This window comes from Platalea leucorodia, assembly GCF_965183815.1.
Source record: "Platalea leucorodia genome assembly, chromosome: 16".
Classification (NCBI taxonomy): Eukaryota; Metazoa; Chordata; class Aves; order Pelecaniformes; family Threskiornithidae; genus Platalea; species Platalea leucorodia.
The window spans coordinates 7,196,208-7,217,737 of record NC_138838.1 but is presented as its reverse complement, the minus strand read 5'-3'; the positions used below and the strand labels follow the sequence as shown (position 1 = coordinate 7,217,737).

The 21,530-nt window shown below is 40.3% G+C and overlaps 2 protein-coding genes across 3 annotated transcripts in view; both read right to left on the bottom strand.

The window, feature by feature from the left end:
• Positions 1–744: 744 nt before the first annotated feature.
• On the bottom strand, positions 745–19,786 carry NSRP1 (nuclear speckle splicing regulatory protein 1). 2 transcript variants are annotated; one of them, XM_082328196.1, is made up of 7 exons: positions 19,489–19,786; positions 18,262–18,349; positions 8,176–8,232; positions 6,759–6,890; positions 5,606–5,813; positions 4,943–5,051; positions 746–2,381 (listed from the first exon to the last, which is right to left on the bottom strand). In XM_082328196.1, exons 1-7 carry the CDS (start codon positions 19,506–19,508, stop codon positions 1,340–1,342), a joined length of 1,656 nt encoding a protein of 551 aa, XP_082184322.1. In that variant the 5' UTR covers positions 19,509–19,786; the 3' UTR covers positions 746–1,339. The 2 variants fall into 2 exon arrangements, with proteins under 2 accessions (XP_082184323.1, XP_082184322.1); XM_082328197.1 differs by lacking the exons at positions 8,176–8,232; positions 18,262–18,349; positions 19,489–19,786 and having other exon boundaries at positions 745–2,381; positions 6,743–6,836.
• Positions 19,787–20,593: 807 nt separating this feature from the next.
• EFCAB5 (EF-hand calcium binding domain 5) overlaps positions 20,594–21,530 on the bottom strand; it is a gene marked incomplete at both ends in the record, with an annotated part of 33,244 nt that continues 32,307 nt past the window's right edge. The window contains 1 exon segment of the mRNA XM_082328118.1: positions 20,594–20,733. Coding sequence (XP_082184244.1) covers positions 20,594–20,733 — 140 coding nt within the window.

Here is a 21,530-nt window from a genome sequence, read left to right as displayed (position 1 = left end):
CTTCTCTCACGGGAAGAGCAAAGATAAAATTCAGTTCCAAGAAAAAGCAGAATATCTAGTGCGGTTTACTACACCAACAAGTCCTCTTTGACAAAAAGCAGAGGATTTCCTTGTGTCTGAACCTTGGCCCACCGCTAAATACTCTTTTCATTCTATTCCAACAGAAGAACCAATGCACAGTACATTTCTTTAGACAGAACAGCAAAACCAAACTGATCCACACTTGGAGTTAAGTGCCTAGCTACTCGATTAACTTACATGTAAAACTGATTCCATTTCAAATCTTTGTAAACTGGCAGGCTTGGCATTTACTTTTACTCCCATTTTGCATCATTACTAAGTCTGCTGAACAAAACAGTAGAGAAACACAAATCTCAAAATCTTTTTTTTCATATTGGTTCACCTTACCGTACCATGAAAGTGATAAATTTACTACAAAACAAACTGAAAGAAACCATAGTGAAAAGTCTTGAAAACATATTTTAAAAACTATGATGACCACTGTCAGATATCCTACTTACCAAGTTATAGTTTGGAGATAAGTTTATTCTTGATTATGAACCTTTGAATAGACATTGACAAATCTAAAATATTACCTCTAGCAGAACAAGCAGATACGACTGTAATGCATGAAAAAAGACTCATATACCTTATTTCACACAAAAAAGAGGAAGTAAAATAACACAAGCATTAAAAAAGACCAGAGACCATGAGATCCAGTATTTATCTTACATTTTACTGAAGTGTTTCTGTACATCAGGTCCCAAAACCAAAGCCCACACATAAATACAAAATTCATATGCCAATATGCATTTAGCTTACAAAACACCATACTACGTACAGAAATCTCCTAGATTATTATTCAGGCTGTTTTTCTTGCTTTTTTCCCATTTTTACAGGTCTGCTTCTCATTTTTGAGAGCATCAGTGGGCAACAATGACTCCTGCTAAGGCCTGAGAACACCCTTGTTTCAGCAGAGCTCACTGTTTCAGCTGGTGAAAGGAGCAGGGGCTGCCAGGGAAGTATTCTTACGTTGTTTAACACTCCTAGGTCTGTCCCAGAATCTTCAAGTACCGAGGATGGGGTGCTGAAGGCCAGGGTGGACAGAGTCAGCCAAATTTAATATTTCAACTGTATAAACAGACTAAGGGTGTGCATCAAGTGATCCGTTAATCAATCCATTTCAAAAGTTGTTCTTCTATTATGGCACACACAATTTCTGAAATGAAAGCCAGGAATAAATAGCTAGGATACACTTTTACTTCTGTACAAGAGTCCACGCAGCAGTGGCTTTTCCTCTTGGTTGACAGACCAAGTGGTTTTGTCCACCACAGGGACATTAATCTTCTTCCTTCTCAATGTAAGATTTAGTACTGACGCGTGCCATTTGCCTTGCCAAATAGCGGTCCCTTGCTGACATGACTGTCTCTTCATTGCTCCGTTTGGCAAATTTGCTCATGCTCTCAGATGGTTTCTGTGCTTGTTCTTTCTCCTCTTTCTCTCCTTCTTCTCCAGCTTTACGTTTCTGCTCAGACAAAATTCCAGAGCTGGATCCTCCCTTCTCATCCACCTCTCTCTCTTTTCCCTTTCTCTCTTTTTCCAGATCAGTCTCTCCATCTTTTTCTAAAGATGGAGGAGTACTTTCCCTCCTCTCTCTGTGTTTCTTTTCATCACGACCATATTTCTCTCTCCTCTCCTTCACGTGATCTTCCTTTTCTCTGCATTTCTCTCCTCTCTCCCTCTCTCTGTCATTATATCTATCCTTACCATTTCTTATTCTTTCTTTCTCTCGTTCTTTTTCTGAGCCCTTCTCTTCTCTCTCCTTTGCCTTCCTCCATTCTCTGCCATGTCCCTCCCTCTCTTTTCTTTCCCTCCCCCTTAGTTTATCATCTTGCTCTTCCCTCCTTCTGTAGTTCTCTCTATTAGTGTGATCCCCGTATCTATGTCGCTCTTCCTTTTCCCTTTGGTGATCCTTTTCGTGGGTCCTACTTCTCTCATAATCTTTTTCCCTGTATTGTTCATCATTTCCCCTTCTGCTTGGTCTGCTCTCTCCCCTCTTCGCAAGATGATTTGTTTGGGCTTTTGCGCGCAGCTCTTCCTCCACACTGGATGAGCTTGGTGACCTGGAATGCCTCTGGCTCTTGTGACGTGCAGCCTCCTCTTCGCTGCTCGCAGAGCTCGCTCTCCTTTTCTTCTTTTTCAAATTTACTGCACTATTTTTGTGTCTCTTATCATCATCACTACTATCAGTTCCTAAGTCGGTGTCAGCGTCTGGATTATTCTCTCTTTTAGCAGAGGGCTTCAGTCTTTGCCTTTCATACGGGCATTTGTTCTTTTGGTTGGATTCATCATAACAACTGTCAGATTTTTCTTCCTTTATCCTACATTTTTTATGTTAAAAAAGAGAAAACACCATTACACAGCCTGAAACCTCAGACTTTTCTACAAACTTGACTTCTGGTCAGGACTTAAGCAAAAGATGCTGCTGAAAAGTCTAAGAAAGCACATCTATCTGTGGCTCAGGTTCCAGGAATCCAGCACAAAGGATTTCTATCAAGTATCTGTATCTGGTTCATTGGTGAATGAGAGCTGATGAATTTACCTAAAAGAATGGTTAAGTAGCTGTAGTCTCCATCTAAGGAAAAAGACATAGATTTGTATTCTTGTGTGAGCTTTTTGGCAAGCTACACATTTTTTCCTATGTGTTTATTCCTCTATTCACGTCAAATAATTATCCAGAGAAGAAGCAGGTTGTACGTTTTGTTGACAGAGATAGGAACATAGCTTCCATTACTAGTAGCAGTAGATTTTTTTTTTTAGTCCAGTATTTCTGAAGATCTCACTCTTGTGGCTAGACAGAAATTAGTATCTTTTAACAGCTCATAGATTCTTAATTACAAAAAGCTGACCCATAGAGGACCAATTTGGGCAGTAGACACAAAGGTTATGCTTTGTCATTCTTTTCTGACTGATGAGGAAATACATGGTTACTCACACAAGCCACATCTCTTCTTTCTAATCATACAGCTACAGCAACAGGCTGTGGTAAATTCTTATGAATCAGCACACCATCCAGTTAGTTAGATTGAATGTTTGATGCATGCTTGAAAGCATGGTTAGTCTATGAACAATGACTAAAAATTATGCTGAAAAGTTTGATAAGTTATTTAGTAATCGAATTAATTAAAATGACAAGTCAAAGTGGATCACTTTAGGGACATGTGATGCAAATTCTGAGATGTAAAAATTGAGCTGTTTTCTCTCTGTATCCTATTGTACCACCGTAAGAAAGAATAAAGTAAAAATATACACCTGAGCTTATCGGAAAGCCTTGCTGGGAGCACCATCTACAGTACTACTTGTTTTCCCCTGAATTAATTTTATATACAACTCACAAAAGAAACATTTCCTTAATCTGCAGGATTAATAAACCATCATTTCAAATGATCTCTACGCAGTACAAAACTACATCTTCCTAAAGACGCGCTGAAAGAAGAACTATTGAAGCAAGTGCACAACCGAGTGGGCTGACCACTACTGCTTGCGTTTTTATGAAGAGATGCAAGTGAAAAACTTAGATTTCATCAATAAAAAGAAGAAACGGTAAAATGCAAAATTCATTTAACCACCTCAGCAGCAACCCCTGTGCACCACTGAAACCAGGCAGGTATTTCTCTGGTGAAAGCCTGAGACAGGATGTAGCAACACATAGGCATACTAATACTTTAAGTCTCAAACGACAAAACTGTGGCCTCAAATTTCCCACTTTCTGCTTAAATTCAGGAAGCTGTTCTGCTTTTCTTCCAGTCAGTAATCCTTACTTCCTATTTCTTTTACGTTTTTCCCTATTTATTTCCAATAAGGTGGCGTATCTTTATACTAACGACATAATCAAGGATTCCCTTATTTCAGATAGCTAACTTCACTGGGAACACATTCTTCATTTAAGCTAAGAATTTATTTTCTAATAATCCAATCTCAGATCTAGAAGATCTCTTGATGAAAGCTGCATTTTCTTTGTGATGGCAAGCATTTAACTAGTGATATCCAGATTTAAGGCCTATCTCAAGTGACGTTTAACCTGAATTAATTGTTTCAAATGATCAGTTGTTGCATATAAGAATCATAGCCCCTTCACCACATTTATCCACAGGGCAGAATTTCACCATCTCAACTACATAAATAATTCAGCCTCATCTCATTACTTTGCTTTGGAATGTGCATATATTAAGATTTTAAAATATTCCCACTGGATTTCCTACATATTTGATGAATTTCCTTTTACCACAGCATCAACACTCAATTTATGTTTTATGACCCTGTAAATGTGGACTAAGTACAAAGTTAGAAACCCACATTCTTTTCAGGAAATTCGTATCACAACATCATTTCCTATGACTTACCTCTATGCCCGTTATTTCACCCTTTGTCTCCCTCATGATTCAAAATACGTAACTTAATACAGATTGCCATGTATTAGGTTAGAATAATACCAAGTGGTATTACAAGTATGACTGTCCTCTTGATACTTTTTAAATGGCATCCCTGTCCTGCTTGTCTCTGTTTTACAGACAATGATTAGACATTTTCCAAATAATTCAGTTAATCAGATGTATAAAGTAATCAGCTTACCCTACCAGTGTTTTAGTATTCTCTGCCTAGCTCTTACACTGTTCCAGTGAGTCACAAACAGCCAGAAGCTGGTTTACGTAGAATCACAGAATGGTTTGGGTTGGAAGGGGCCTTAAAGATCATCTAATTCCAACCCCCTGCCACGGGCAGGGACACCTTCCACTAGACCAGGTTGCTCAAAGCCCCATCCAGCCTGGCCTGGGACACTTCCAGGGATGGAGCATTCACAACTTCTCTGGGCAACCTGTCCCAGTGCCTCACCACCCTCAGAGTGAAGAATATCTGAAAGCCTTCTGGAATTGCATCCTACCTGGCTTCACGGAAGCTGCATTTAGGCATCTCTTCTTCCCCCACCTGCTGGTTTAAAAGATGTCTGTAAAATCCACTGAGATCCTTCTGTTTGGTCACATCCAGGTATGCTAAAAGAAAGAAAATATGGTTGGATTTATTGTGCCACAAATACTCATCAGACACAACTCACAATTGGTAAAGACACCACCAAGACTGCTCCATCCTGGAAGTTTTCAAACCCAGAGTGGAAAATGCTCAGAACAACCTGATTAGACCTCATAGCAGACCACGCTTTGAGCAAAAGGCTGAAATAGATGACCTTCAGAGGTCCACTCCAACCTGACTTATCTTATGATCCTATATCCTATTCTTTACATCTATTCCTGGGACGCTGTACAGAATGTCTGAAGTAAGGAATGCAAGCATCATTGTACCCCAGGCCTACAAGCCTTAAAAGCAGCAACCCAAATAGTACTGACACACAAACAGAGGAGCTTCCTCTGTTCTTTTAGTAACATGTACAACGGAAAATAACAAAGTGGGATTTGATTCAGTTTCTGCTATCTGGTCCTTTTTGACTTTAACTATCTCAAGCCTCACAGAGAGACCAGATGACAATGTTGTATATCATGTACAAGGCCATACTTCTTTTTAAGGGGAATTATTTCAGTGTGAATCTTACCCTCGAGAGCCGCCTCTCTTCTTTCTCTTTCCTCCTCCTCAGCCCTTTCTTGCAGCTTCTTCTTATAGGCTGAAGTCACAAAAGCCTCTTTGTGAGCAAACTCTCCCCCTTCCATTTCACGCTCCTTCTGAATTTTTCTTTCCATTCTTTTTTCTTGCTCCTTCTTTCTAATCTCAGCTGCTTTGAGGATATTGTGGATGTATCTCGGCTAAAATAGGAGGGAAAAAAGGTATCATGCTGAGACGTAATTGAGGCGGCTAAGAAAACACAAATTGGGATGGATGGAGATGTTGAAGAAAGTTGGTAATGGAAGCAAATTAACAGAAGCTAGTCTAACGTATTCTCACACTGTTTGATAGCTATCTGAAATAAACTGTCATTCCCTTTTAGATCACTAACATGGCATGCTTCCCAATAACAAAAGAGGTTGCTGTATTCAATTGAAACATTCAGCCCATCTTTGACTAGGATGACTTTTGCTCTGAGTGAAATTAAATGTTTTTTGATTTCTCACCCCTCTGTCTTGCCTTTCTGCTGCTGTAAAGGAGTGGGAAGCTTCCTTTTATACCCACATAACCTGACAAGAGCTTTCAAATGAAACAGAATAAGTAACAATGAAAATATCACTTGTCAGGATAATTCAGCAATGCTCTGAAACAAGGCATTGGGCTGTGGAAATTGGCTCACATTTCACCAATGAAAGTTAATTACTTTAGTCTTCTGACAGTCCTCCAGTGAGTACACTAGTGAGTGAGGAGGGACAATTTATGTTCACTGCCTTAATAACCAAAGAGTCTTTATTATCAGAAGTAGTATTGTTGCAGGGCCTGCACTGCCTCTAATCCTGTTATCCCATTGTAACATTCTCTTCAGAAATACACAGAAAGATAGGCTATATGTACACAACAAATTGGGTGGGAAGCTTGTAGTCTGCCGCCCTCCAGAATACCACTGGATCAGGACTCTGAAGTATCTGATGACCTAACAGTGTCACCAAAATTCTTGCAAATTACTACCTTATGTAACAGGATTTGAGCACAATACTTGCATGCCCCGTGAGAAAATGCATTTGGCAAAGCTTAAAATTTAATCAGTCATCGTTATTCCAAGCATACAGAGATAAGACAGACAGCATACATTTTCAGGTATCGACCTTTTTGTCATCTTTTCCAGATAACACTCTGGCATTACTTTCTTTCTTCTTCTGCTGCATTTCATCGTAAATACTGTCATATTCGTACACTGTAGCATCTTCCTCTAAAGCCTTCTGAATCTCCAATTTAGTCTAGAAGAAAAAAGGAGGAGGAGAAGAAAAGATACCAAAAAATTACACATTAATTTTTACTATTTTCAAACATTATTCCTATATTGTAATTTAAACAGATCTATAGTATAAACCTATCCACTAGAACACCGAGTGTAAATTAAAAACAGTCTGATCTACAAAGTTCTTGCACTGTTTACCAGGATTGAGAAGATAAACAACCAAACTGTCACCAGTATTTTCAGTTGTAGGAAACATAGGAAGCAAAGTACAACAGTCAAAACAATACCGGAAACTTCTTAATGAGCAAACTGTTCCATCAAATTACATAATTCATTCTTCTAATAAACAGTAAACAACATTTCAATAAATTTACTGTCTGTTTTCATCTATAGTTTACCCCCCTTCCCCAAAGCTCCAAATAATAAATATGTACCAATATAATTCAGGATACGAGTCCATATTTCACATTTCTATCTTCTGTTTGTACAGTTACGTTGGAAGTAAGAACTGTGAAACTGTTCAGTTTTTAAAAGCCCTATCAGAAAAAAACAACTACGAGGGGAGCCCTCAGATCAGATCTCCTGACAACAGACAAGGAATGCTGAACGGCAACCAGACAAGTTTCTCTCAAGCACGTATTAACTCCATCAAAAAACAGCAATGTGTTAAATGTATGATGCATAAATATCTTCTTCTAGCTATGTCTTTTATTGGTCTGGAACTTTTTTGAATGTAAAATTCATGTTTCCTCTGCACAAGTTATTCCTCAATTACAGTAAAAGGCTCACTGTCGGTATATATTTAAAAACCCAATACTTTGTAACATTACATTCTACAAACAAAACAAACTGAGAAATTCTAAAAACATCAATGCATTCAACGCCACAAAACAAACTGCAACATCTTGTGTATTTAAGTGCTTGCATTGAGCAATCAGAAATTTTCTTGTGTTTTAAATTATGACCAGCTCTGTATTAAACCTCACTCATGCAGCTTTCATTGAGCAGTTTTTCAGCTACTCTGATCATAGCCAAAAGAATTTCAAAAAGAACAATCTTGCCCAGAAAAGCGAAACAAAATCTTTGCTAGAGGAAAGGCTCTGAGAATACCAAGTCAAGTTTTAAAGGAAGTCTGGTGCTGCAAAGAGCAATGCACAAAATCATAAAATTATGTGGAATTTTTTGAAGGGTAACTCTAACTCTGAAGTTGCACAATTATGTTTCTGCAATTATTTAATAAAAGAGAATGGATGCAGTAATGTCCTAATTTGCCACGGGCATGCAGAGTTCCCACTGCATCTCACCTGTTTCATCGCTTGTTTTTTCAATGCTTCTTTCTGAAGACTTTCACCAACAGATGGCTATAAGAAGGAAACATTGCAGAAATAAAATTAATTACGTTGACACAGCTCATATTGTTTTTCTACCATTCCAACGAACAACTATATAATAGTCCCATTACATAAGTCAGTCTCTCACTTCAACAGTATTTTTCTGTAAACAAGAAAAACTAAAAGTTCATTCACAAGCATACAATGAATCAGCCTTTTCCATGAGCAAAGTATTGCAGTACCTCAACATATGTATGTATATATACATTTTTTTATGAAAATGGTGATGAGTTTAAGAATACTATTTCAATGACACATGTACCTCAAAAGCTACATAAAATTTCATGCCATTTCACAAAACAAGCAATCTCTGTCCAAGAAATGCTCAGAGATATAGGAGGTCTGTGAAAACTGTTTAGTTGCAATGCCTTCCTCCAACCACTGCCAAAAAACTGGTAGAAAAGACATACTCCTCCACTACGGCAAGGATCAGTCTGATGGTGCAAGAAGCTAGCACATCAGCAGGCAAAACATCTAGCAAAGAACAGCTAAAGCCAGTACTGAAACAAATTCCTAAGAGAAGGATGCTTGTAATACATCTACTCACTCACAAACACTACAATTCTTTCAGTTTTTGCCATTAAAAAAAAGAAGAAAAAAAGGAAAACACAGAAAACAAACCCCCAAAATCAACATAAATAGGAATTATACCTTCCTACCAATTTATGTATCAAAACTGTTTTAATGTTCTTGGGAATTACATGCTTGTGACTGAAGAAGGATAAATATTCTCAATGTTTTTTTAATTGTATTTCTAACAGTCTGTGAAACAGATAGGTGCTATTCAGAATATACATACTCTTCTTCCAGCATGTAAGTGTCATCAGAGATGTAGCAGTCACGAGCAGACATTCTTACCAACAATCACATGAAAAAACTGTATTCATAGTAAAAAACAAATATCCAAAAGGATTTTGCGCTTATTTCAAGTTTGATCTGTATCATTAGTTCCGTATCTTTAAAAATACGAATACTGCTGATTTGAACAGCATGTACTTCAAATGTTAATGTTTAATTTTTCAATATTAATACGTTAGAAAATAGTAAGACGAATCTTCCCCAAGAAAAAACATATCCACTACTGAAAACACGTTTTCTAATCATGCTGTCTTTTAAAAAAGGCTTTGCATTTTATTTCATTTTCTTTTACTTAGTGTTGAACTAAACTGCATATCTATCTTTTCTCAACTAATAGATAATACTGTTTATTAAATAGATTCACTATACATTACAAGACTCGTATCCTTGTTTATGTAATTAAATATCTCTTAATCTTAAAAAGAAGAAATAGGAAGGAAAAATCCTTTTGCATTTTGGCAGCTTCCCAAGTTTTGCAACTTTGACTAATACGTCTATATCACACTTTAAAATGACAAAGAGACTGTGCAATCAGCTCTTAATAAAATTAAAAAATGGAAACCAACCAGCAGGGAGCTTGGCAGCAGGGACTAGGATCTTCTGAAATCGAACAAAATTAGCGCCATGTAAATTCAAACAGATCCCCTGAACAAAAAGGCTTTTGATTTCATTTGATGCTTAAACTAAAATAATTACGTCGTGACCCCTCTTTCTTATGCTATTAAAATTTTAACAGATGTGTCAACAAGGAAAAAAACCAAGTGCTTTTCCACAATTTTCTACATGACAGATTATAAACAGTCCAAATATTTTTCAATGGCTAATTTCAGAAACAGGGAACAAGTTGTGCCATAAGGAGCAGAATTAATGAAGTTTCATTATATGTGACTTTGTGCCCTCTGTCTCTTTATTTCCCCTACCACCTCCTCAGACACGCTGCCTGCTTCATTTGGCAGGTGGGCAACGCTGTGTGTGACCAAAACCTAGGCCTGTGCTGGGCAGTCAGCCAACAGTTCCTCCCCAACGCTGGGAAAGATTAAAATCACCAATTCTCATCTATGTCTGTCCCTTTACCCGGCTGCCCATTTTCATGAAGACCGCAGGAACGCAGCATCTTTGAGACCTCTCCCACCCACCAAGGATGGTTAAGATTGTTAGTGAGTTCGCAAGTCGTGTGGGACTAACTAACAGGTACTCACAGTGATCACCTCTAAGGGATTTTTTTCTGCTATGCAAACCATAAATAATGAAAAGACTTGCCAGCTTCTGTGCAGCTTTTTTTTTTTAAAGTAGAAAGGTAGTATCTCAGAGGAGCACCAAGTAATTCTGAACTCAGCAAGAGAGGGTGCTAAGGCAACACTGTCGATATTCAGAAAAGTACATATGGTATCACATAAGAGCATCCGTTGAATTCTAGACACTCAGAACTTTGTTCACTTCCCATAAATGCGCCAGGACTTACTTTTCTAAGTAACACTACAATCAGAAAAATCTGAGACACAGAATATTCAAAATATTCCTTCCTAACCCGCTCCAAGTGAGGGACTTAGACAAGTAAGAAGGAACTTGAAAGGGCGCATATTCCAACTTTTTCTGGTGCTTTAATTGCTCCATGCAGACTTAGATAAAATGCATCTCTGCTTTCAAAATGTTAAACCTAGTGGTTAAACTACAGTAATAAAGGGAAGGGGCAACGTGCACTTTCATGGAAGAAGAACGCTGCACTGATTCAGTTATGCTCCTCACTAGAAAGCAGCCTCTCTCTCTTACCCAGCTGCAGATAACCAGGTAAGCAAGCAGACCGTGCTTCGGGCTTTAGGAAGCTCAGCTTGGCAGACATTAGCAACGCACAGAGTCTCCACTGTGTATCAGGGACTGCACCCCGTTTACTGCAGCTTGCTGATTATTTGGACTAGAATTGGATATAGTCTCTTATTTATTTATGTAGCTGGTTGGCTGGTGGACTGGGGAAAGTAGCTAGCGGATTATTTAGTTTCAAACAACTTACAAGAATCCTGGCTTCATTCATCTAGTATTTACCTCTGGCTTTCAGGATTGATGAGCTGATGTTGAGAAATATTTAAAATACTGTACTTGACTTTTATGTCATATGCTTTCTTCCAAAAAAATGCTATAAATGAGTCAGTATAAATTTCTTAATATACACAAATATTTTTAAATTAACAGTGGAACACACACCACCATTACACAATAGACCTAGACTTCCTCCTGGCTCTTGGGGCAGAAGATGGTCCTCTGCTTGGCATATTAAGGGCCATCACTGAAGGATTCCTGTACCAGACACTCTTACACTGGTCTTACAGAAAGGTACCTAAACGGTAAGGAATCTCCCCTGCATTATGCCAGAAAGCAAGGGCTCAGGAAAAGACAAAACAGATTCTGCAGTTATATTTACAGAATAAGCTTTATTCCACCAAAATATTTGAACACCGCTTAGAATGTTTTCCTTGTCTGCCTACATGAAACAAAGGTGTTGATCTACAAAGATGACATAAACACAAAGGTAATATATAGTCCTTGTCATTGTACATATAACTGTAAAGAAGTCCACCTGCGATTTGTTTGTCTAGAGTGGCAGTAAGTTTACTAAAAACAAACACCCTCCCTAATGGTTTATGGTTGACAATTTCCTGTTGTGCTATGAGCTCTGATGGATGAGAACTTCCAGTTCTTTTGTATTGTTTCTACTTATCAACTGCCCATTTATTAAAGGCCCTATAAGCTCAGCAATCTGTTTCATACTTTCTCTTTCCCTGCAGTCAAGCTATTCTTCTGAAGCACAAAGCTTATAGTTTAATATTTTCTGCAAGGAGAAAATGTTTTAACCCTATCCTGTGAAACTACATAAAATCCATGCAAATCAAGAAACTCTTAGAAATGAGACTCTACAGTCTACCAGCCCTATGAGACCATGGAAGAGAGCTTGTGCAAAATGGAAAAGGTTAAAAAATAAAAAGAAGAGTAATAAAAAAAATGACCCCAATCTACTAACATTTCTCACTGTTCTCTCCCATTTCTTATCTCCTTCAGGTATCTATAAACTTCTTTCCGGTTCTTAACTGCTTGAGCTACCTCATTTTTATCCTGCAGGGAAGCACCCCTCGTAAGTTACTTCTTCAAATGTCTTCTTTACATTGCTCCTAGATAAGCAAAGAACATTCAAACTACTGACCAATGGTTTTGGTTTGTCTCAGCTATGTTCACATCATGACAGAGCATGTAAACCATTAACAGCTTTATACAAAAAGCTCAATTCGAAGTTCAAAAGCAAATACCTAAAAAGACAACTCCACAAATGAGACAACTAAAATTTCATTTTCTTACAAATTTGACTTCTCTGCCTTCCCACCACAACGTCCCAGTCTTCCCAGATCCCAGGTCCCAACTGCAGTTCTTGGTTTCCCTCTGCATCTCCTGCTTCCTCCCGCCTCACCTAGACTAGGCAGCCAGCCGAACAGAACCGAGGAGGGCTGAGTTCATCTTGTCTTTCTCCTCATCAGGGCACTAAGGAGGTCTTTGTTCTGCAGTTAGAGACGGCTAGCCTTGCTGAATTCACTTGAAATTGGCCAGTACATTCAGAAACTTACTATGGTCAAACGTCAGGCAATGCACTGTATAAAGCTCTTTTTAGAAAACCAAAAGGGGGATAGCAAATGATCCACCTGAACGTGCCTAGTTTAAAGAATACTTGGGCTCTACTTCCTGAGTTGCTACTCACTTGTCTCATTTGTCTCATTTGTTCTTGGGGAAAAAAACCCAGTTGCTGACACTGGGTTTTTAGAAGTAACTCCTCCTAAACTGCTGCTGTAAATGACATAACTTCCAGAGCACAAGGTGCAGCACCACTTAAGCATAGTCTCAGAAAACAAGTCTTAGTCTGTGACTAGTATCATTTTCAGTGCTGAAGCTGGTTTCTAGGAAGTTACCACCTTAAATCTGAAGCTGAGAATGTCTTGTACAAAAATGTCACAACTATTTTAATAGATGCTCTCAAAGTGTATGTGAGATGCCTGACTTGGTTTTCCCCACGGACTGCCACAAGAAGTATGAGACCAACATATTCTGACATAATAGCTATTAATGGAGTATCCCGTATTAGCTGCACAGCCTGCCTCCTAAGGAAAAGCATTTGTGGTTGCTACCAAATCCCCAGGCGTGGTACTTACTGATAGACAATGTAAGACATCATGCCATTCCTTTTTTAAAACCAAAAGCTGCTTCTGCTCTAATATAACCTGTTATGAAGGACCCATGAAGGGGCTTTGCCCTTTAACACTGCCCTTTGGAATTCTCTACATGCTGCTTTGCAGTAGACATAAAATAAATTACCTTTGTTTAAAGTGAAATACATTTTAAAGGGAAATGAAATGCTTCAATGATGTCAGGCAGATTATATGTAGTTTGATTTTAATCTCTCACTACAACCATCTTGTTTTAACTGGATGTGCAGAAAAATATTTGACCAAACAGCAACAGCAGGATAATTTGGAGCTCCATTTGATCAGCAAGTGAAAGCAGCACCGATAGTCAGCCAGTTCACAAAATGCAAAGCTTACATTTATCCTGAACTAGACAGTCCAAGAGCACTTTGTTGTTAAAGACTGAGAAATAGACACTTTCAGAGCAAAATTCACGTCACTGATTCTAGGTGTCTACTTTAGCATAAGTTGTGCCTCAGAAGTACCTGCATCTCTGCTGACTGTACAGGGAGCTCAGGGAACTCAAGTGTAGATACCTGCAGGTGTTTCTATGGATCTCGCCCCAAGTTTGCGGCCCTGTGTGGTTACGTCTCTGAAGGGCTGAGATCTAACTCTGCTCACTTCATTCTCCTCACATCAGATAAGGAATCTCAGACTGTGAGATCTTTGGATTCACGACACTTTGGTACCAAAACATCTAACATGAGCTATTACACTCTCGTGTATATATACTTAGCAGTGAATCGTTACGGCTTGCCCTCAGAGACCTATTATCCAAGTACAGCCTGCACATGGATGATCACTACATGTACATGAGACTCAAGCCTTCACAGGAAGAAAAAAAAAAAAAATCAAGTCAGGAAACAGATTCATCTCAATTCATACACTCAGTATGTATCAGTCACGGCTACTAGCAGAGGATTAAGACAACAACCATGAAAACAAGTCACACACAGAATTAGCTTTCCTTGGCATTCCCTCCTAGCTTCCAGAAACCAGGAGGTTAGGGACTTCCTGAACTGGAGGATGCACCTGGACCATTGTTTGACACCAAGGGCATCCCTTAATTTGCTAATCCATTTCTGAATCCATTTATACTTTTGGCCATGCCACAATATCCGGTGGCAATGAGTTCCACCACTTAATTATACATTGTGTGGAGAAAAAAAACCAACTTCCTTTTGTTTAGATTAAACCAGTTACTTGGTAATTCCGTAATACACCCTACTGCTCGTATTATGAGAAATGGCACACTCACTTTACTTTCCCCTGAATCATTCTTGATTTTACATACATCCTCTTGAGTGATTCCTCTCCACTTCCTTCTCCTCAGTAATCTCTTTTCTAAGAGCCCCTTTAGTCTACTTAGTCTTATTTTGTATGCAAACTGTTGTATAAACTCTGGTCATCATCAGTACTCATTACCTCGCTAATCTTTTTTTTTAGTCATGCTGTATCCTTGTCAAATTTGCCAAGTGAACGGAAGGATTTGTAAGCAAAAGCAAAAAATCTGAGTCTACAAGAGGATATAGTTTTCTGCTTGTTTTCAGCTTCTTCCTTTGTGCCTGCTAAAACACTCCATTTATCTTTTAGATGGTCACAAAAAAAAAAAAAAAAAAAAAAAAAAAAAACACGAAATCAAGCTGATGATACATTCACAGAACTATCTACACTGACTCCATGATCTCTCTCCTGAATTTAGCACCTACTGTGGTGTATGTACAGTTATTTTTTCAGCTACAATCTACATCCTGTAGCAACGTTTTGAAAGGCTGGTAAGGTACAGGAATGTATGTCAGGTAATTCTGATACAATGAAGAAACAGAAATTTTATCTGCTGTACTACAGAGATATTTTCAACTAAATTCCAAAGATAAAATAGAACATGGAAGAGTACACTGGGAATACTGACAAGCCACCTCTGAAAATGCAATGCATGAATAAGGGAATAATATTTTTGGAGAAAATGGATATATCACAAATAACGGTAAGCCGGAATGGAAACTTATTTCTAACATATCATAGTTTGTTGCTGTAACATTTACTCTCTACAACAGCCTTTCCTAGGGGTAACAACCTTCCCCCCAGTTTTTAAAGATACCAACAACTCCTCATTATGAAGGCAAATAACAAGTTGCGCTGGGGAGGTTTAGACAGGGTATTAGGAAAAATTTCTTCACCAAAAGGGTTGTCAAACACTGGAGCAGGCTGCCCAGGGAAGTGGTGGAGTCCCCAGCCCTGGAGGTATTTAAAAGACGGGTAGATGTGGTGCTTAGGGACATGATTTAGTGGGACTTGGGAGTGTCAGGTTTACAGTTGGACTCAATGATCTTAAGGGTCTTTTCCAAAATAAATGATTTCTATGATTCTCTATTGGCTAGACATTAAGTGTAATCACCTGGTTTACTTTTTCCCAGTCAACATCGTATTTAAAAAAAATTTCCATCCCAGATGCTCTGTTTCTTATGAACTAACCCAAAGATCACCTTCATCAGCAACTAACATCCATTAATGTACTTAGCCACAGCAAAAAACCTTTCAAATTCCTTCAGCAAGGGTACAGGCAAAACCTTAATGAAATATGCATAGTAACATTTAAAAAAAAAGCGAGCAAAAGTTTGGTATCTAATATATAATCGCAGACCAAGTCAGGTGTGCAGATTTCCCAGCACAAACTTTATTAGAGTTCAGTTAAAAATACATAATCTCCAGACATTTGAGATGTAGTTCTGACTGATAAGGTAGCAGACAGGAAATGAAACCCCTCCCAAATGCTGCTCCTTATCTCGAAAAGCTCTGAAATTATTATTGAACTAATAAAGTAATTTTGCTTTTTTTAAAAATGATCTTCTTTGATAAAGGCAGTTATGAGATTATTACTTTTTGCTAGGTATGTACCATACTGATGAGCATGACAACTTTTAAGAGTCTTTAGAGCAGACGCTGGTAGTGAAATCTGTCAGCCTTTCTGAAAGGGAGGGTACTTGATCTGTTAAGCTAAAAGTTAGTAGACAGCATAATACATTATTATTATTAGCATGCATTATTTTGCTTTAGTGTTTAGACATGAAAAGAAAATAAGAAATGAAAAACCACAAGATAGCCCCATATTCAGGAAGGTTCCCTGTCCGACCATGTAATGTTTAATGACAACAAATTAGTTCAAGCTCATTCCTGGGATCTGGAAAATGTGGGGTCAGTCCCTTAATGTAGAGAAAGACGCCAAATCCTAAACTGACAGGGAAAGTGCTCCTGCCATCGAGGACAGCGGATCCACTGTCACCTCCGTTAGCTGTATTGAAAGCAAAGCCTCTCTCTAGAGCCACAGTGCCAGCTACGAGCTCAGGTGGAGGGACACACCTCCTGTGAGCGCTGAGGGCAGCAGCTACGTGAGGAAAGAGATGGGATTTAAGACATGTTCCTGTCCTCTCTGTTTCCTCTAAGTCCTATAAGCTGCATTGAGGCAGTTTCACGTCGAGGGTTGAGTGGATGTTACCAGGAAGGCCCGCAGCCCTTTCGTGCCCTGTATAAAGGGAGCTCAGGCACCTTCAACAGCAGCATTCTGGATTCTGTATGGAGCCAGGCACACAGAGGTAGGGAATTGCTAGATTCAGGCTTTCTGTGACAGAAAAGTAACAACTGCTAGTTCATTAAAAGAACATTTTTTAAAAAATGTTTTGATAACAGGAGTCAGAAACTGAAAAGATTATTTGACGCTTTATTAGCACTGTTGTTTTCAAGCACACAAAAGAAAGAACGCTGTGTGAAGCTCTAGAGCAGTAAGAACATTTTTGTAACCCATGTTCTGTTTCTAAATTTCAAGTGATTCTAAATTTCAACTTCTTAAATGTTAGAATTCTAGATTATGGGTATATGTAAAGTTTATTTTCTGGGTTTTGTGGACAAAAGTTAAATATGCACATAATGCCATTATGATTAAATTATCACAAGTAATTCCAGATTGATAAAACCCAGTAAACTGTAACACTACATCCAGAAAGCTCCATCCATGTGGAGAGTTCATCTCCACAATTCTGAGTTTCTGTTCTTTACCTGTAAACTATGAAGCTACTGGCTTTAAATCCTTCAAAAATTCTGTTTTAGAAGTTGGGTTTCTGTAAAGTATCCAAACCAGCCTATACACCACACCAGTTCTTGGATGCCCCCCATACTCACAGCCATACATCCAGAAGCGTAATTTTTATAGTGTACAGCACCCTCTACTGGGGCAGGTAGAAAGCTAATATTTCGAAGATAACACTTAAAAAATTTTTAAAAATTAAAGGAGATTAGAGTATCAACATCACGCAATACAGTCATACATCACAAAGTAGGAATAAACTCTGTGATCATAGAAAAGCTGTGTATTGTTCAATCTAAGATTACAAGTATTGCGAGTACTTTCAGAATTACATATAATTGTCATTAGTTGCCCCTTTTTTTTTCTTGCTTTAGAACTTTGGGGTTGTACAGCTTTGCTTTTGCTTACAGTGAGTGCAAACATCATAAATCAGTTTTATCAAATTTGGGTGGAATGAGCTAAAGGATAAAACACACTTAACAACTACACTTTAAAGTTAATATCCAAGAAATGACTGCTGATTACTACTGTCTTTCTATTTGCAGACATATTTACCACCAACAGCCACCAAATTCCTTTACGAGCTACATACTGTTAACTCTTGCAAACAGGTTGCCACGGGATGAACTTTTGGAAGAGCTGACAGAAAGTAACTAACAATCAAGTCATCACTTCATGTAACTTGCTCTAAAGAAAACACAGATCATATTTCACACCCAAATCCAAAATGATGACACATATCTTAGTGACAGTGCCATAAGCTGATGCAGGCATTAAGGGTTGTAAACAAATAATTTGCAGAATATGGGGCAAATTTCAGAAGAAAATTGTTGAACTGACCTCTTCATCAGAGTCATCTGCAAACACTGAGAGCTTCTTCGAAACGAGATTTTTCTGTGGCAATTTTTTTGGCATAATGAGCCCATATCTAGGGAAAAAATAAAAAGTTACCTTTAACATTATTACTTACAACAAAACACATAGCATGTTCCGAAACAAAAATCTACCATTCATAATTTTAGAAACAAAAGATCAGCATAATGTATCAAGTACAGATCTGAGCAGCATTTGCAGCAGTGCACTCAGCCTCGCCACACTCTTGCCAGCTTCTCCTATAGCTGTTGCTGTCTTTTTCCATGCAAAGCTTGCGGATGCAATGATCTTCCTAAATTAGGCCACCAATCCCTCTTCCCAGAGTTCTCTAAGTGATTTTTTTGTTTTCTCCCTCGGAGAAGTAATAAATTACTACTGCTTAACCCCCAGAGATTCAACCTTAGTCTACACTAGACATTATTCCCTAACTACGTTTGCTGGGGCAATAAGAAGTTCCCCTATTTTGCTCGGCAATGTAAACCACCACGCACAGATACAGCTACAGCGTAAGACAAGATTTACCGTCAGCTTACGTCACGCAGAGATTAATTAACTACACACACAGAACTCTTCTGCTGACACAGCCGACCTCTGTGCTCGGAAACACTTCCTATGTAATGAGCAGTCTCTAAATGAGGAATTTCTCCCCCGCCTGCCTTTCCCCGAGTCCACCCCCGAGTAAGCAGTTCGCCACAGCGTGCAGCGTTCTGCACAACTCCGCGATGCCGCAGGGACCGCGCCACCGCCGTCACCGACTCCTCGCTCCCCGTGCTCCCACCCCGCCGCCGCAGCTCGGCGCCCCCGGGCCGGTGCTCGGGGCGGCGGGAGGCGGCAGCTGCGCCGCGGGCTGTGCGGGAACCCTGAGGGGATTCTGCTTCCTAAGAGTGAGAACTCTCCCCCGGCAACACAGAAGCAGCCTCCGATGCCTTCCCGCTGTTTTGGTGTTGTTTTGGGTTTTTTTTAATAAACACAGCTTTGAATTCAGGCCACACAGCACGGCTACACGACAGACACAGGCCGGCCGGGACGAGCGAGTCTGTCAGAGCAGGGCCCCGCCTGCGCCCACCCTCAGCGGCAGCCCCAAGGCCCCCCCAGCCGCCGCCCCGCGGAGCAGGGCTCGGTCGGACCCTCCGCCCCGCGGAGCCCGGCGGCGGCGCGGCGGGGCCCCGCAGCCCCAGCTCCACCGTCACTCACTGCTTGCTCAACGCCGCCATCTTGTCCCGGCCGCTGCCGTCGCCAGGTAGAGCCGCCTGCCGTTCCGCGGCCGCAGATTCCTGGCGGCCGAGACGCCCACCCCCCCTTCCCCGCCCGCCCGGAGGCTCCCGCCGCGCCGCACCGCGGTCCCGCTCCAGAAGGGGACCGGAGAGCGGGCGGAGGGGGCCGAGGCGGGGGACGGGTTTTGTAACGGCCCGTTAGCGAGTGGCGAAAGTGCCGACAGGGGAAGGGCTCGTGCGGGCGGCCCGCGTCGCCCTGAGGGGAGCCGAGCGGGGCCGAGCGGAGCCGAGCGGAGCCGAGCCGAGCGGAGCCGAGCGGGGCCGAGCGGGGCCGAGCCGGGCCCGATGGCCCCCGTGGCCCGGCGGCGGGAAAGGCCCCTGAGGCGCCCTCCCCGCTGCCGCCGGTGCCGCCGCGGCCCGGGGGGGTGAGAAGCCGCCCTGCCCCCGCCGGTTGTCACCTACCTGGAGCCGGCGTTTGTTGCCGACGAAAGAAAGAAAGAGGAGTTTAATTTCCCAAAACTTTATTAAAAAAGTGATTCTGCCAGAAGAAGCGTTATTGCAAAGATGAAATCTTGCTGCAGACGGTGCAGTTGGCTGTAATCTCAAGCTTTATCCCAATAAGAAAGCTTTTTTTGCTATATTAAAAATGCAGGGCTTTTCCGCAACACGTTTGGAAGAACTTGACAAAATGCTGATTAACAGCCTTTACTTAAAATGATTCCTAAAAAGTAATTTAAGGAGACTGAATCTTGAAAATGTTTGCTGTATCATTTATGAGCATTGTAACTTGGTAGTCATAAACGCGTCCCTGCCTCTTTTTCCCATCAGAATTAATTAAAAAAAAAAAAACAAACCAAAAGCCTTTAATTAAGCTTTTAAAATTTAGTAGCTATACTAGCTAAATTGTTTCCTTTAATGTTTGTATTGCTATTTTCTTAACAATCCCTAACAGACTTCCTACCATCTTAACAACAAATACTTAGTGGCTATGCATAGAAAATAAAAACCCAACAGTTCAATAAAAGATGTCAGCTGCCAGAATCAGTAAGGTTAGATGAGGAATTCGGGATTTAATTGGAGGCACGCTAGAACTGGGTGCCAAAAGGGGCTAAGGATGGAGCTTTTTTACTCGCGATCTCTGCGAGCGACAGGCAGGTGCCCACCCAGTCGTACAGGTACGCGGCTGGAACCCCGCCGTGCTGCCGCACCGCCGCTCGCGGCACACCTGAAACAAAGAGGAGAGGTAACTCCAAAAGCCAAGTCAAAACTGTGACCGCTGTCGTTACGAGACGGAACGGAGAAGATGATTGTCCCATCAGTGGAGCTTTCCCCGAGTCCAGTAATTCCCCCCTGGAGAATGGTGATACTTTGGAAAGCACAGAGCGTTATTGTGGCAGTGAATGGTCGAGCACGGGAGTGCTGCCTTTTTATTATGATTTCTTTTGTATTGTGGTAGGTTCCCTGTTGTACAAAGTGCTCTGCTCTATTTTAATGCTAAACATTTGATAATTAAAAATGTAAAGTGAAAAGTGCTTTTTTCCCAAGCTCAGATTTGATTGAAGAGTAATATCCTTCAAAGCTCTTTTACTAAATGCTACTGAGGGTCAGCACAGAATCATACCATTAAAGGTTGCTCTGCCAATGGAGCGTGGGTTATTTTGTGCTGTGTTGTATATTACAGGTTGTATATCGGGTTGGTCTCGATGATCTCAGAGGTCCTTTCCAACCTTAACGATTCTATGATTCTACAGCACATGTATATGGAACATACGGGCATTATCCAACATACACCGTGTGTAAACACTGATGTTCCTTTTAAAGCAATTCCTATAATTGTGAGTTATACCTGTATTCACACCACTGATCTGTCACTGCTCTCTCAGAGTAAGTTCCATGCTGAGAAACCAACCTTTTGCAGCATACCAGAAGTTTGCCAAAGCTGTATTCTTTTAGTTACATCTACGTCCCTACCTGGAGGAAGACTGGATGCTCTAGGCCTGCTTCATTCTCTCCAGTGAATTA